The 11,412-nt window shown below is 38.9% G+C and overlaps 1 protein-coding gene across 5 annotated transcripts in view; it reads left to right on the top strand.

Annotated features, from left to right (window-relative positions):
- The first annotated feature begins 3,819 nt into the window (after window positions 1-3,819).
- The window catches only part of BCO1 (beta-carotene oxygenase 1), a 48,054-nt gene continuing 40,461 nt past the window's right edge, over window positions 3,820-11,412 (top strand). For 4 of the 5 annotated variants that reach the window (XR_003568135.1, XR_003568136.1, XM_027850584.1 and 1 more), the window contains exons 1-2: window positions 3,820-4,243; window positions 5,860-5,988. Coding sequence is in view for 3 of the 5 variants with exons in the window: in XM_027850584.1 (XP_027706385.1) it covers window positions 4,180-4,243; window positions 5,860-5,988 (193 nt within the window). In the remaining 2 variants the exon portion in view is untranslated. Of the gene's footprint in view, window positions 4,244-5,859; window positions 6,015-11,412 lie in introns of those variants that run through there. The other variant, XM_027850585.1, reaches the window with a different exon arrangement.

Raw genomic sequence — 11,412 nt, 5'->3', positions numbered from 1 at the left:
TTTCTTCACACCAAGTCTAAATTGGCCTCTTTGCAACTTACATCCATTTCTCCTGGCTCTGCCCTATAGGACCAGAAAGAACAAGTGACAGCCCTTCAAATGATGAAGACAGCTCTATGGATCTTCTAGTCTTCTCTTGTTCAGACTAAACATGCTTAGTTTTTTCAAATGATCCTCAAATGACATGGAATCAAGGCCCTGGCTACCTTCCTTTGGATACTTTCTAGCTTATCAATGTCCTTCATAAACTGGCACCTAGAGCTCAACTCAGTATTCCAGATGAGGTCTAATGAAAGTAGGAAATAGTGGAACTATCACCTCCCTATTGCTAGATTCCCTGCCTCTTTTAATATAGCCAAGTATTAAATTCACTTTTTTTGACTGCCACATCACACCGCTGCCTTATATTGAGCTGTGGTTCACTACTGCGTCAGACAATCTCCGGCCTAATCATAGGCTACCCATTCTTGTACTTGTGAAGTTGGGTTTTTTATGCAAATATAATATTTAAAAATCATCTCTATTGCATTTTATCTTATTAGTTAATTCCAATGCTCTAATTTGTCAAGATCTTTCAGGATCTCTGCTCTCTCATCCTATCCTCCCAGCTTTGTGTCAAAGTGCTTTAATGGCAGAAAGCTTTGGTGACCAGTGGGAATCCTAGAAGCATAGATGTAGAGCTGGCAGCTCAAATGTATCTTGGGCAGGCTCCAAGGTTATCTAGTTCAACCCTCTCCTTTTACAAATGAGGAAACTAAAACCCAAGGAGTTCAAGTATGCATCAGAGGCAGGATTTGAACCTAGGTCCCCTGACTCCAAAATTAGTACTCTTTCCACTATCCCACAATAGTGAAAAAGGAAAGCTCAACAATAAGAATGTCTTGTATTCTCCCAGCATTGAGCAAGCAAGAGAGATGGCATATCTGGCAGATAGCAGGATCTTGTCATTAGAACGTGTGGCCTTAGGTCAGATTCATAAGTATCTAATTTTGTTCTTTAAGCAAGAATACAAAATTACACCTCTATGTATAATAGCACAAAGTACTTTGGGTAGTGGATATGTATTTTTATGGATTTTTCATTGAGCATCTTTGGGTACATTCATATTTCATATAATTTTCTCTGCTTTGGGTGCCCAAGGCAAGCACTTCATTTGCCTCGCCCTTGTTATGGCACTGATTATGTTGGAACAGGTATTCCACTCCAGGCTCTACCATAGCTTGCATGAAACCATCTGATGACCTTGTATTGACTCACCAAGCAACTTTCTGATGACTAATATGATTTCCCAAATTACCTTGATACCAAGAAGAGGAAAACTTGGAAAGTGGTTATGAGCATCTGGTCATTGGAATATAGTATAATAGGAATATCATAGAATCATAAATCTAAAGTGGGGAGAGACCTCAAACACCAAATCCATCCTCCTCACTATGCACATGGATGGCGCCATGGATAGAGTGTTGGACATAGAGTCAGGAAGACCTCAGTTTGAATCCTGCCCAAGATACTTGCTAGCTGTGTGACTCTCTCAGCCTCAGTGTCCTCATTAGTAAAAAAGGGATAATAATAACCCCTATCTCCCGAGATTTTTATGAAGACAACAAATGTAAAGAAGTGCTAAATAAAAGCTAGCTACCATTATTGTCCACCATGCCTGGGATACTCTCTTTATTCATCTCCTTCTCCTGGCTTTCTTCAAATCCCATAAAAAATCTCACCTCTAAGAAGCCTTTCCTAATCCCCTTTAAGGCTAATTTCTTCCCTCTGTTGGTTATCTCCAATTTATCCTGTATCTATCTTGTTTGTACATGGTTGTTCACATCTTTTCTTCCCCATTAGACTATGAACTCCCTGAGGGCAGAGACTGTCTTTTGCCTTCCTTTGCATCCCCAGCTCTTAGTGCCATGCCTGGAGCAAAGTAAGAGCTTAATAAATGTTTGTTGACTTATGGATGAGTAAACTGAGGTTAAAGCGGCTAAATGACTTACTCAAAGTCATACAGGCAGAATTAGAAGCAGAGTTTGAACCCAAGACTTCAACTCCAGAGTATGAAAACTCTAGAGATCTTTCTACTGTATATCTGGTATTGCAATGACATCTAGGCTCAGACTCAAGGGGTTGTCATAAGGACCTCATAGGATTTTGAGTTGGGAGGGCCCTTAGAGATTACCTAAATTTACCACATCCTTTTTCTATTTCTAGAAACTGAAGTTCGAACCTGGGAAGGCATATAAAGTGGCAGAGACAGGATTCCAACCTAGGTCCTTGGAATCCAAATCCAGGGCTCTCCCAATACATTGATTTGCCTTTGTAAACTAATGCATTGGAATTGGTATTTGTTCCTCATGAATCACTACGTTCCTCAGAGCTCAATCACTCCTGAGTAAACTGACAAAATTAAGTTTCAGAATACAGAGACAAAAAGATCTTTGATAGACCAGTGGTGACCTCACCAAGAAACAAGTACCCTATGAGGCCAAACCTGATAAGCTGACTACCCAATGCTCTCTTCCTTTATTTTTAACAATAATTTATGTGATTAACTTTAAACATCAAAAAAACCTAAAAGCTTTACAATTTTAACATTGAAAATGTCCTTAATAACCACATTAGTTAGTTCCATCATTATTTTTGTCAATCTTTCCCACATCTTTTTCAAAACAATTTTTTTGAACCAGTGGTGTTTTATCTTATCAGTCCTGCTAGGCACAAAGAAATATATTTTAAAACCATAATCCAAATACCCACCACTTCAAAAGCCATTTGTTCCTTCTCCATGTCCTCATACCCCCCTCAAATGATTTATTAAGTTGTTCTCCATCAGGTACCTGATTGCCACAAATTCACAGATTTGGAATTCCAGGTTTCATTTGGGATAGAATTGGGACAGAATCCTATTGTGATCAAAATACCCTGATTTTTAGCCCAGATTATCTTCTATAAGGGTGAAATCCTTGCACGTTATGGTTCTGTCCTTGACCAAAACCACTTTCACCTACAGAGGGACCACCTGATCTGGGTACTCCACATCTTCTCTTAAGTACTTCTACATGTGACTCTCTTTCTACTGTCTATGGTTTTCGTTCTTTCTTTCCCTTCCTGTTTTTCCCAGGTTCAGTCATCTTTCTCTTGATTTTCCCTCCTCTCTCCTTCTACCTTCTGCCTTTCTTTGCTAATTGGCCGTAAGAACTGAAAAGTTTCCATTTTTTACCGTCCTAATAGAACAGGTTATTTTCTGTTTTAATTCTAAAAGTGAACAAGTAAAAAGTTTTAGGTTTCTCTCTAAAAGAAAAAGCGACTGTGCTTTGTATTCAATGGCCCTGAGTTGCTTTTTTTTTTTTCTGAGACAGGGACTTTCTATAGCAGGGGTTCTCCTTTGGCAGTTAAGTGAAGCCTATGGACCCCTTCTTAGAATGTTTTTAAATAATTGAAGGAAATACTAAATTTCAGTTAGAGGCTAACAAAAAAAAGGTTTTTTTTCCTATCCAAGTTCATAGACCTAAAATATATTCATAGACCCCAAGTCTGTGTACCCCAAATTAAGAACCCTGGCTCTATTTTTTTTTTTATTTCCCAGCTAATGCTGTGATATCCTGCTGCCAGAAGGAATGACATGGGATTAATGACTCGAATGATGTGCTACACCAAGTCTCCTCCAGGGCTTCCTAAATTCCATCCCCTTCAGGATCACCATCCCAAAAGTCTTAGCCCTTGTACTTTGTGTGTGTAAGCAAGGACAACTTGGTGTTGAAATCTCCTACCAGCACGATTAAACCCCAATAGCTTGGTTTCTCTCTGCACTCTCCTATACCACTGAGTTTCATTCCTGAAAGAAACTAGTTTGATGACAAAATGCAGGGCATAGAGCAGTAAAGATCTGGTAGCACAGAGTGACACGCAATTGACCTTTGGTCAAGACCTTTTATAAATAAAGAGTGTGTGTGTGCAGAAAGAGAGATAAAGGCACTTGTGAAGGAGAAGGGCCAGATAAAAAGAGAGAAGCAAGGGGGGCAGGAAGACAGAGCTTGGAAGAGCTCTCACAGGGAAGGAAAAAGGGAGAAAAAGGGAGGGCGAGAGGCTGAAAAAGCTATCTTTCCAGTACATTTCTCCTTCCTCTAATTACATTGTCATTGTTGTTACTCATCAGGACAGCAGCAATACATTCTCTGCCCTGCCATGGATATGATCTTTGGCAAGAACAAGAAGGAACAGCCAGAGCCTTTGAGAGCCAAAATTAAAGGTAAGAAGTGGTAGATCTGGTGGAAAACTTGGGCTGTCTCGGATGGATGAAACCTTTGGGCAAACTGAGGATAAGAAAGTCTGAGGGAGAATGGGCTAGGAACATGCTCACAAACCCCTAAATGCATACAAACCTATACATATACTCGCAAATATAAACACCTTTATTTATCCATATATGTACTTTCACATATTTGTATACAGTTCATACAGTCATACACATCTACTCATTCTTCTTGAAGGTGAACACCCCTTACTAGACTTCATGCTTTATTCCCTCCATCCTTTAGCACAGCACTGGGCATAGTAGGCATTTAACTGATTGATGAATTGGGTTCAGTTCAGGCCTTTCGTTATGATCTCTCTGGTTGCTGCCACTTTTATTGTATATCCCTTAGGCTGTTGGGGAAAGTAGCTAATTCTAAATTACCAGACAGGTACCTAAGTAAGTCAGTGTCAGTCAAACCTGGGAGGCAGCAGCATAATTATATCCAATGATGAGAATAGCTCATGTATTATCTTTGGCTCCAGAACATGAGTGAGACAGAGGGAGGTTTTGGCCCTCTGCATGTTGGCATGGTAGTAGTTGGCTTGGTTGTCATTACTACCAGTAAGGAACATAATGAAAGAAGGACTGGCTTGTAACTAGTGTTTAGAGATTGGAGAATCTTCTTTCAAAATAAGACCTGTCAAGGCTACCTATGTGATCTTGGGCAATAATAATAACAATCATGATAATATGCTAGGGTTTGCAAAATGCTTTCCATTCCTTAAGCAATATACTTTCCATTCAGTAGAGTTGAACTCAAATGGGAAGGGGGGAAGGGTCACATATTAACTTAGAAAAATATAAATTAACATTATCTATGTTGTATTTTTATTTATTTTATTAAACATTTCCTAATTATATTTTAATCTGGTTCAGCTACAAAACTCCCTAGTTTTGCCTGAGCATGCTTTACAAATATTATTTATTCCATCCTCACAACAACCCTGTGAGGTAGGTGCTATTATTATTCTTACTTTACACATGATGAAACTGAGGCTGAGAGATGTTAAATGACTTGTATAGGATCACATAGGTAATACTGACAGATTTTATTTTTAAAGATGTCCAAGGAGATTCTAGTAAGTGCCAGAGGCAGGATTTGAACTCAGGTTTTCCTGACTTCAAGTCTATCATTCTTTTCACTCTGCCACCTGATTACCAATCATCTAACATCTCTAGGCTTCAGTTTCCTCATCTGTAAAGTGGAGGGGGCTGAACTAGATAACCTTTAAGTTTCTTCCTAGCTCTAACTCTATAATCCTATGTTCCCTAACTAATCAATTATCTTTCAACAATAAGAATAGAGTGTGGTAATTGATAATCTAGTCCTTTTTATTTTATTTTATGCTTCTCACTACAGGCATAAAAATTGTTGGGGTGCAGAACAGACTTAATTTTGATACGCTAACAGTACCTAGTGAAAACCAGTCTCCACCTATGAAACACTCATTTCTGGTGTTCTGGATTTTACACATTTGGGGCTGTATGACTTCTGTTCATGTTACACTTCCTTCAGTGGCTCAGTTCTAATCTCAAAAATGAATGTAAATTTTTTCTTCTAACTCTAGGTGAGCTGCCAACTTGGCTTCATGGGACTCTCCTACGGAATGGCCCTGGCATGCACACCATTGGGGAGACTACATATAATCATTGGTTTGATGGTTTGGCCTTGTTACATAGCTTTACCATTAGAAACGGTAAGACCAACAAATCATCTTGGAAGGTAGATATAGCTATTTATTTAAGAATTCCTCTCTCAATAATTCAGTTTAATAAACGCTTATTAATTACCTATTACATACAAATCACTATGCTAAGTGCCTAAGATGCAAAGATGAAAAACAGCACAGTCCTTGACCTTCAAGGAATTTACCATTTAATGGTAGTGGTGGCAGGGTGGGATATAACATGTATGAAGACTGGAAGAATACCAGAGACACAGTGATGGAGACAAAGTCAGAAAAAATTATCTGGAAAAATTTAAAGAGAGAATCTTTTCACCTGGGGCTATGGGGAAGGCTTCCCAGAGAAGGTGGCACCTGAGCTTGATCTTAAAGGAAAAGATGGATTTCATCAAGCAGAAATGAAGAGGGGAGTGCATTCCAGGAATGAGAGACAAATTGCCCAAATGCAGAAAGGGAGATGGAATGTCAGAGTTCAGAGAATAGTCAGTTCAATCAGTTTGACTAGAATGCAGAGTGTCAGAAAAGGAATAATGTGAAACATGGTTGGAAAAGTGGATTACAGCCAAATTGCAGAGAACCTAAAACACCAAGCTAAGAAGTTTGTATGTTATTCTAGATATGATAATGACTCACCAATGGTTTTTGAACAAGGGAGTGATGTGATCAGCCAAGTGCATTATTGGGTTCTCTTCTCTCAATAGTCTGAAGGAGGTGAAGGTGAAAGTCAGCTTTCCCTCTGCAGCTACGGACTTTTGCCTTGTTTTTGAGTTAGCTACATACAGCACAAGTACCCATGGTCTTGGTCAGTTGAAGCTCAGAATCACAGATATAGAAAGCTCTCACAAACTCATAGACTTATCAAGCTGAAAGGGACCTGAGAGGGCACTGACTTAGAATCCAATCCTCTTTGTAAAGAATGAATCACATCCACTGCACAGGTGTCCATCCAGTCATTGCTTGTACACATTACTCACTCTGGACAACTTTGTATAACTTCTTTCTTATCATTCCTGTCCTGACTCCCACCTTTACGTCTTCTTTAGGATAAATATTCCTTTCTATTGGACTTTGAATTCTGTTTGTTTGTTTGTTTTTGTTTTGTTTTGTTTTTTAGGCAATTGAGGTTAAGTGACTTGTCCAGGATCACACAGCTAGTAAGTGTCAAGGGTCTGAGGCTGGATTTGAACTCAAGTCCTCCCAACTTCAAGGCCTGAGCTCTGCCCACTGTACCACCTAACCACCGGACTTTGAATTCTGAAGGGAACATGGTCATGAGGGGAAAGTGACCACCAGCCAGAATAAAAGGAAAATTAATTTTTTATTCCTGGTCCTTAGCTTTCTCAAAGAAGCCTCTTTCTCGCGTGGGAGTCACAAGCTGATTTTAAAAATCAAAAAACCCACTCCCTGGCTTAGGTGAAAGGATTGTTTTCATTAACCCAAAGTTTGGCCAGAGACTGTGAAGTAAATGCCATAACTTATTTGTTTATTCCCTACCCTTCAAAAGGCACACACTTAATTATGCTGAATAACGAGCAGGAGAGGAGAATTCGGGAGTTTCTTCTCTTTAATCTTATTCTGTAATGTCAAGATAGACTGTGGCCCATCTGTGAGGAATTCCAGAGACATGTTTCCTCTGAGCCCTCAAGTTCACTGCACTCCCAGCTTAGTCATTTATAAGAAGTGGTTGGCATGTTTACAACCCAACTGGATTCTATGTTTACATTTTGGGACAAACTGAATTCATTTTTTGGGAAAAGACCAGATCAGAGGCCCAAGGTACCGAATGAATGTACTATTGGTGGAAACTCTCAGTATGTATAGATGTTTCATTTTCTTTTTCGTCTCTTAACGACTTTTATTTGTCAGGATCATCATTTTATGGAGCATAAATGACAAAGGCGAAATTACTTAATTTCATTTTATACCAAAGTAAACCCTTAACATAACTTTCATCAGCAAAATCAAAGCACAAAGATATTACTCAGCGAAAGCTTCAAAGTATATTTTATTTATACGTTTGTTCACATGGCCATGAAATTGTTGACGGTCCCTTGGAGGCAGCTGTGGTGCAATGAAAAGAGCACTGACTGTGGAGTCAGCTGACCTGACTTTGAGTCCCAGATCTCCAGCTTTCTACCAGTGTGGCTTTGGGCAGGTTAGAAACCCTCTCTTGGCTTCAGTTTCCTCATCTGTAAAATAAAGGGCTGGACCAGACGACCTCCAAGAACCAGTCTAGCTCCGAATCTTTTGTCCTATGATCCCTTCCAGGTTTCCACATTTATTTTTTCCTATGATATTTATATTGGTATAATTTGTTTTTACACTATTTAAATATTTCCCTTTACCCTTCACCTTTCTCTCTGCCTTCTTGGAGAGCTATTCCTTGCAACAGAATTTTTTAAAATTGAACTAAGCCAGTCAACATATGGGGAAAAAAATGTGCTGTTACATGTAATATTTCAGGCCCATGAACCTCCATCTCTGCCAAGGAGCAAGGGGGAGGTATCCTTTCAATCTCTTCTTTGGAGCCAAGATTACTTTTTTATACTTTTGAAACATGGTTTGTTTTTGATATTTCGGTCACTATGTATGTTTCCCTGCCTCTGCTTATAACTTTGCACCTATTCATGTGAGTCTTTCCAAGCTGCTCTGTGTATATTATATTCATCAATTCTTAAAGCATGGTAATATTCCATTAACACAAGTTTGTTTAGCCATTCCCCAACTGATGGACATCCACTTTGTTTCCAGTTATTTGCTATCACAAAAGTGCTGCTGTAAGTATTTTGGTGAACATGAAGTCTTTCTTTTAGTCAATGATGTCTCTAGATGGTATATGTTTTGCAGTGGTGATTTATATGTCTAAAGTAAAGACTTCATATGTCTAAAGGCTTAATGCCATTCATGGGGACGTAGGGGTTTTGAAGGAATTGCATATACAGATGCTGGTCAAATTCACCAAGCAGCCACTGTCTTTGATAGTAACACTTTAAGGATTTCTGTCTATGGGAATATGTGTACTTGCTTAGGGAGACAGAAGCAAATTAAAGACAATCCTATAGGACAGAGATTAACTTCCCTAAATTTCAGCTATGAAGATCCATAGACTTAGAGCTGCTAGTGACCTTAAAAGTTATCTAGTCCAAACCCTTCATTTTATGGATGATGAAAGTAAATTCCAAAGCAATTAAGAGACATTCCTAAGGCCATATATGGTATGTCCTAAAAGTCTTAGTGGTGATTTAAGTATTAATAGCTTAAAAGGGCATAAAGACTTCTGGGTCACCCTGTAAGGTAGTAAACAGCAGAACTAGATTTTGAACCTTGGCCCTTTGATGTACAATCTAACATTCTTGACACTACTCCATAGTCTTTGAAAGGGAAGGAAAGGGGGAAGAGAAAAATCATTTATATAGCACCAACTATGTGCCAGGTACTATGCTAAGCACTTTAGAAATATCTCATTTGATCCGCCCAACAACCCTGGTAGGTAGGTGTTGTTATAACACCCATCATACAGTTGAGAAGACTAGGGCAAACAGGGTTTAACTGACTTGCTCAGTCACACAGTAAGTATCTAAGACTGGATTTGATCTCAGGTCTTCCTGACTAGGCTCTGTGCTCTACCCATTGTACCACCTAGCTGTCTATTACCTTTTTTTGTAACGAAAAACTGAAAATTATCTGCCAAACGTAGCCCACCATAAATATTTATCAAGAGATATAGTGGGGCTCACTCATTCCAAATGCAGAGTAATCCAAAATCTATGCCATTCTTTTACAAATATGATCTTTATAAGAAATCTGATTGAAATTTCAACACCTGACGTCTTTCCAAAACAAGATGAATGAATGAATAAAGCATTTATTAAGTTTTGACTATGTACAAATCACCGTGATAAGCATTGGTGATACAAACAGAAAAGTAAGACAGCTCCTGCTCTTTAGGAGCTCACATTCTTATGGGGAAGATGATACATAGGAAAGGTTTCAGCTGCAAGTTAGAAGGAAAGGTAGATGGTAATGCCTCTTCCATAATGTCATTTCCAACTGATAAAATTACATCAGTTTCTGATGTTGAACCATTTAACTATACCAAGGACTTTGGTGGCAATAATTTGCTATTCTGGGCCTTTGGCACTTTGTAGCACCTGTAAGAGAAGTGGCTGCTTCTCTGTAGGGGTTGCTTTCCAGGATGATAGCTGAGGGTATGGGGTTGGAACTATTGCTATTCCCAAGGCTCTTGGGCTTTGGATACTAGGTTGTCTCCATCTCCATTAAGGGAGATGGTGGTCAAGGTTGTGGCAGAGACTTGACTTGCCTGGTACATGCTGCCTCTTGTTTCTCTCTCCAGGTGTCCTGCTGTTTCCCAGTGATATTTAGTTTAAGAACCAAAAAGCCAGCTTTTACAAGCCTATATTTCTCATGAATTTCTCAATTTAATTCAATTCAACAAATACTTATTAAACATCCCTGTTCTTAGTTGTGAGGAAAAAACAATGTTCAGATAAGACATAGTCTCTGCCCTCACTGAGCTCATTAATTTTTTTATCTAAAACAAGTTAATGTTTCTATTTTATGAGGTAAACTTCCAAATTACATTATCTCACTGTTATCCAAATAATAAAATGATCCCTATAATTAACCAAGGTGAGAGACATAGCTGATTGATAGCTCTGATGTGTTGAATGCCAAGGTTCAAAGTTACACTCCCAACCCTTGGTATGGGTAAAGGTAGTACAGTACCTTTTTCTAGGCGCATCATCATTATGAGTCCAGAAGAGAGAATGAATATTGTCCTAAGGTCTAAATCAGATTCAAAAAGCTATCTTTGACAGTAATCTGAGGCCCTTTCTGAGTCTGAGCAGGAAAGGGGTGATCCATTAGGAAGTAAAAACTTACCTATTGAGGAAAGGGCCACACAATCATAGAATTAGGAAACAGCATAGTATAATGGAAAGATTGCTGGATTTGGAAATCAGAGGTCCTATATTCAAATTCTGTTCTGCCACTTAAAATCTCTGTGATCTTGAGCAATTAATCAACAAACACTTATTAGGCACCTACTATGTGCCAGATACTAGGGCAGATGGCAGCAAGATTTTCATCTTCCTCGTTAAAATGTTAGAGGGATATGTGTTCTATTAAGATTTATCACTTAATTGTTGGGCAGTGGTTCTTTGGGTTTTATCTTCTGGTGCCATAATTTTTTTTTAAGTCAATATCTTGTCAGAGTCTGTGCTTCACACAACTCAGTACTTCCATTTTAGGGTCAGTGTGGTACCATGGACAGAGTCCTGGATTTGAAGACACTGGATCTGGGTCCCAATTTCAGCTGTATTTGCTGTTGATACGATCTTTAAGCAAATCACTTCTTCCCTTTGGACCTCAGATTCTCCATTTGTTGAATGAGAGGGTTGAATTAGGCTATCTCTG

This window comes from Vombatus ursinus, unplaced genomic scaffold (assembly GCF_900497805.2).
Source record: "Vombatus ursinus unplaced genomic scaffold, bare-nosed wombat genome assembly UNPS02009062.1, whole genome shotgun sequence".
Classification (NCBI taxonomy): domain Eukaryota; kingdom Metazoa; phylum Chordata; class Mammalia; order Diprotodontia; family Vombatidae; genus Vombatus; species Vombatus ursinus.
Note: the sequence above shows the minus strand (reverse complement) of the source record. Positions and strands in the feature narration are given on the sequence as shown.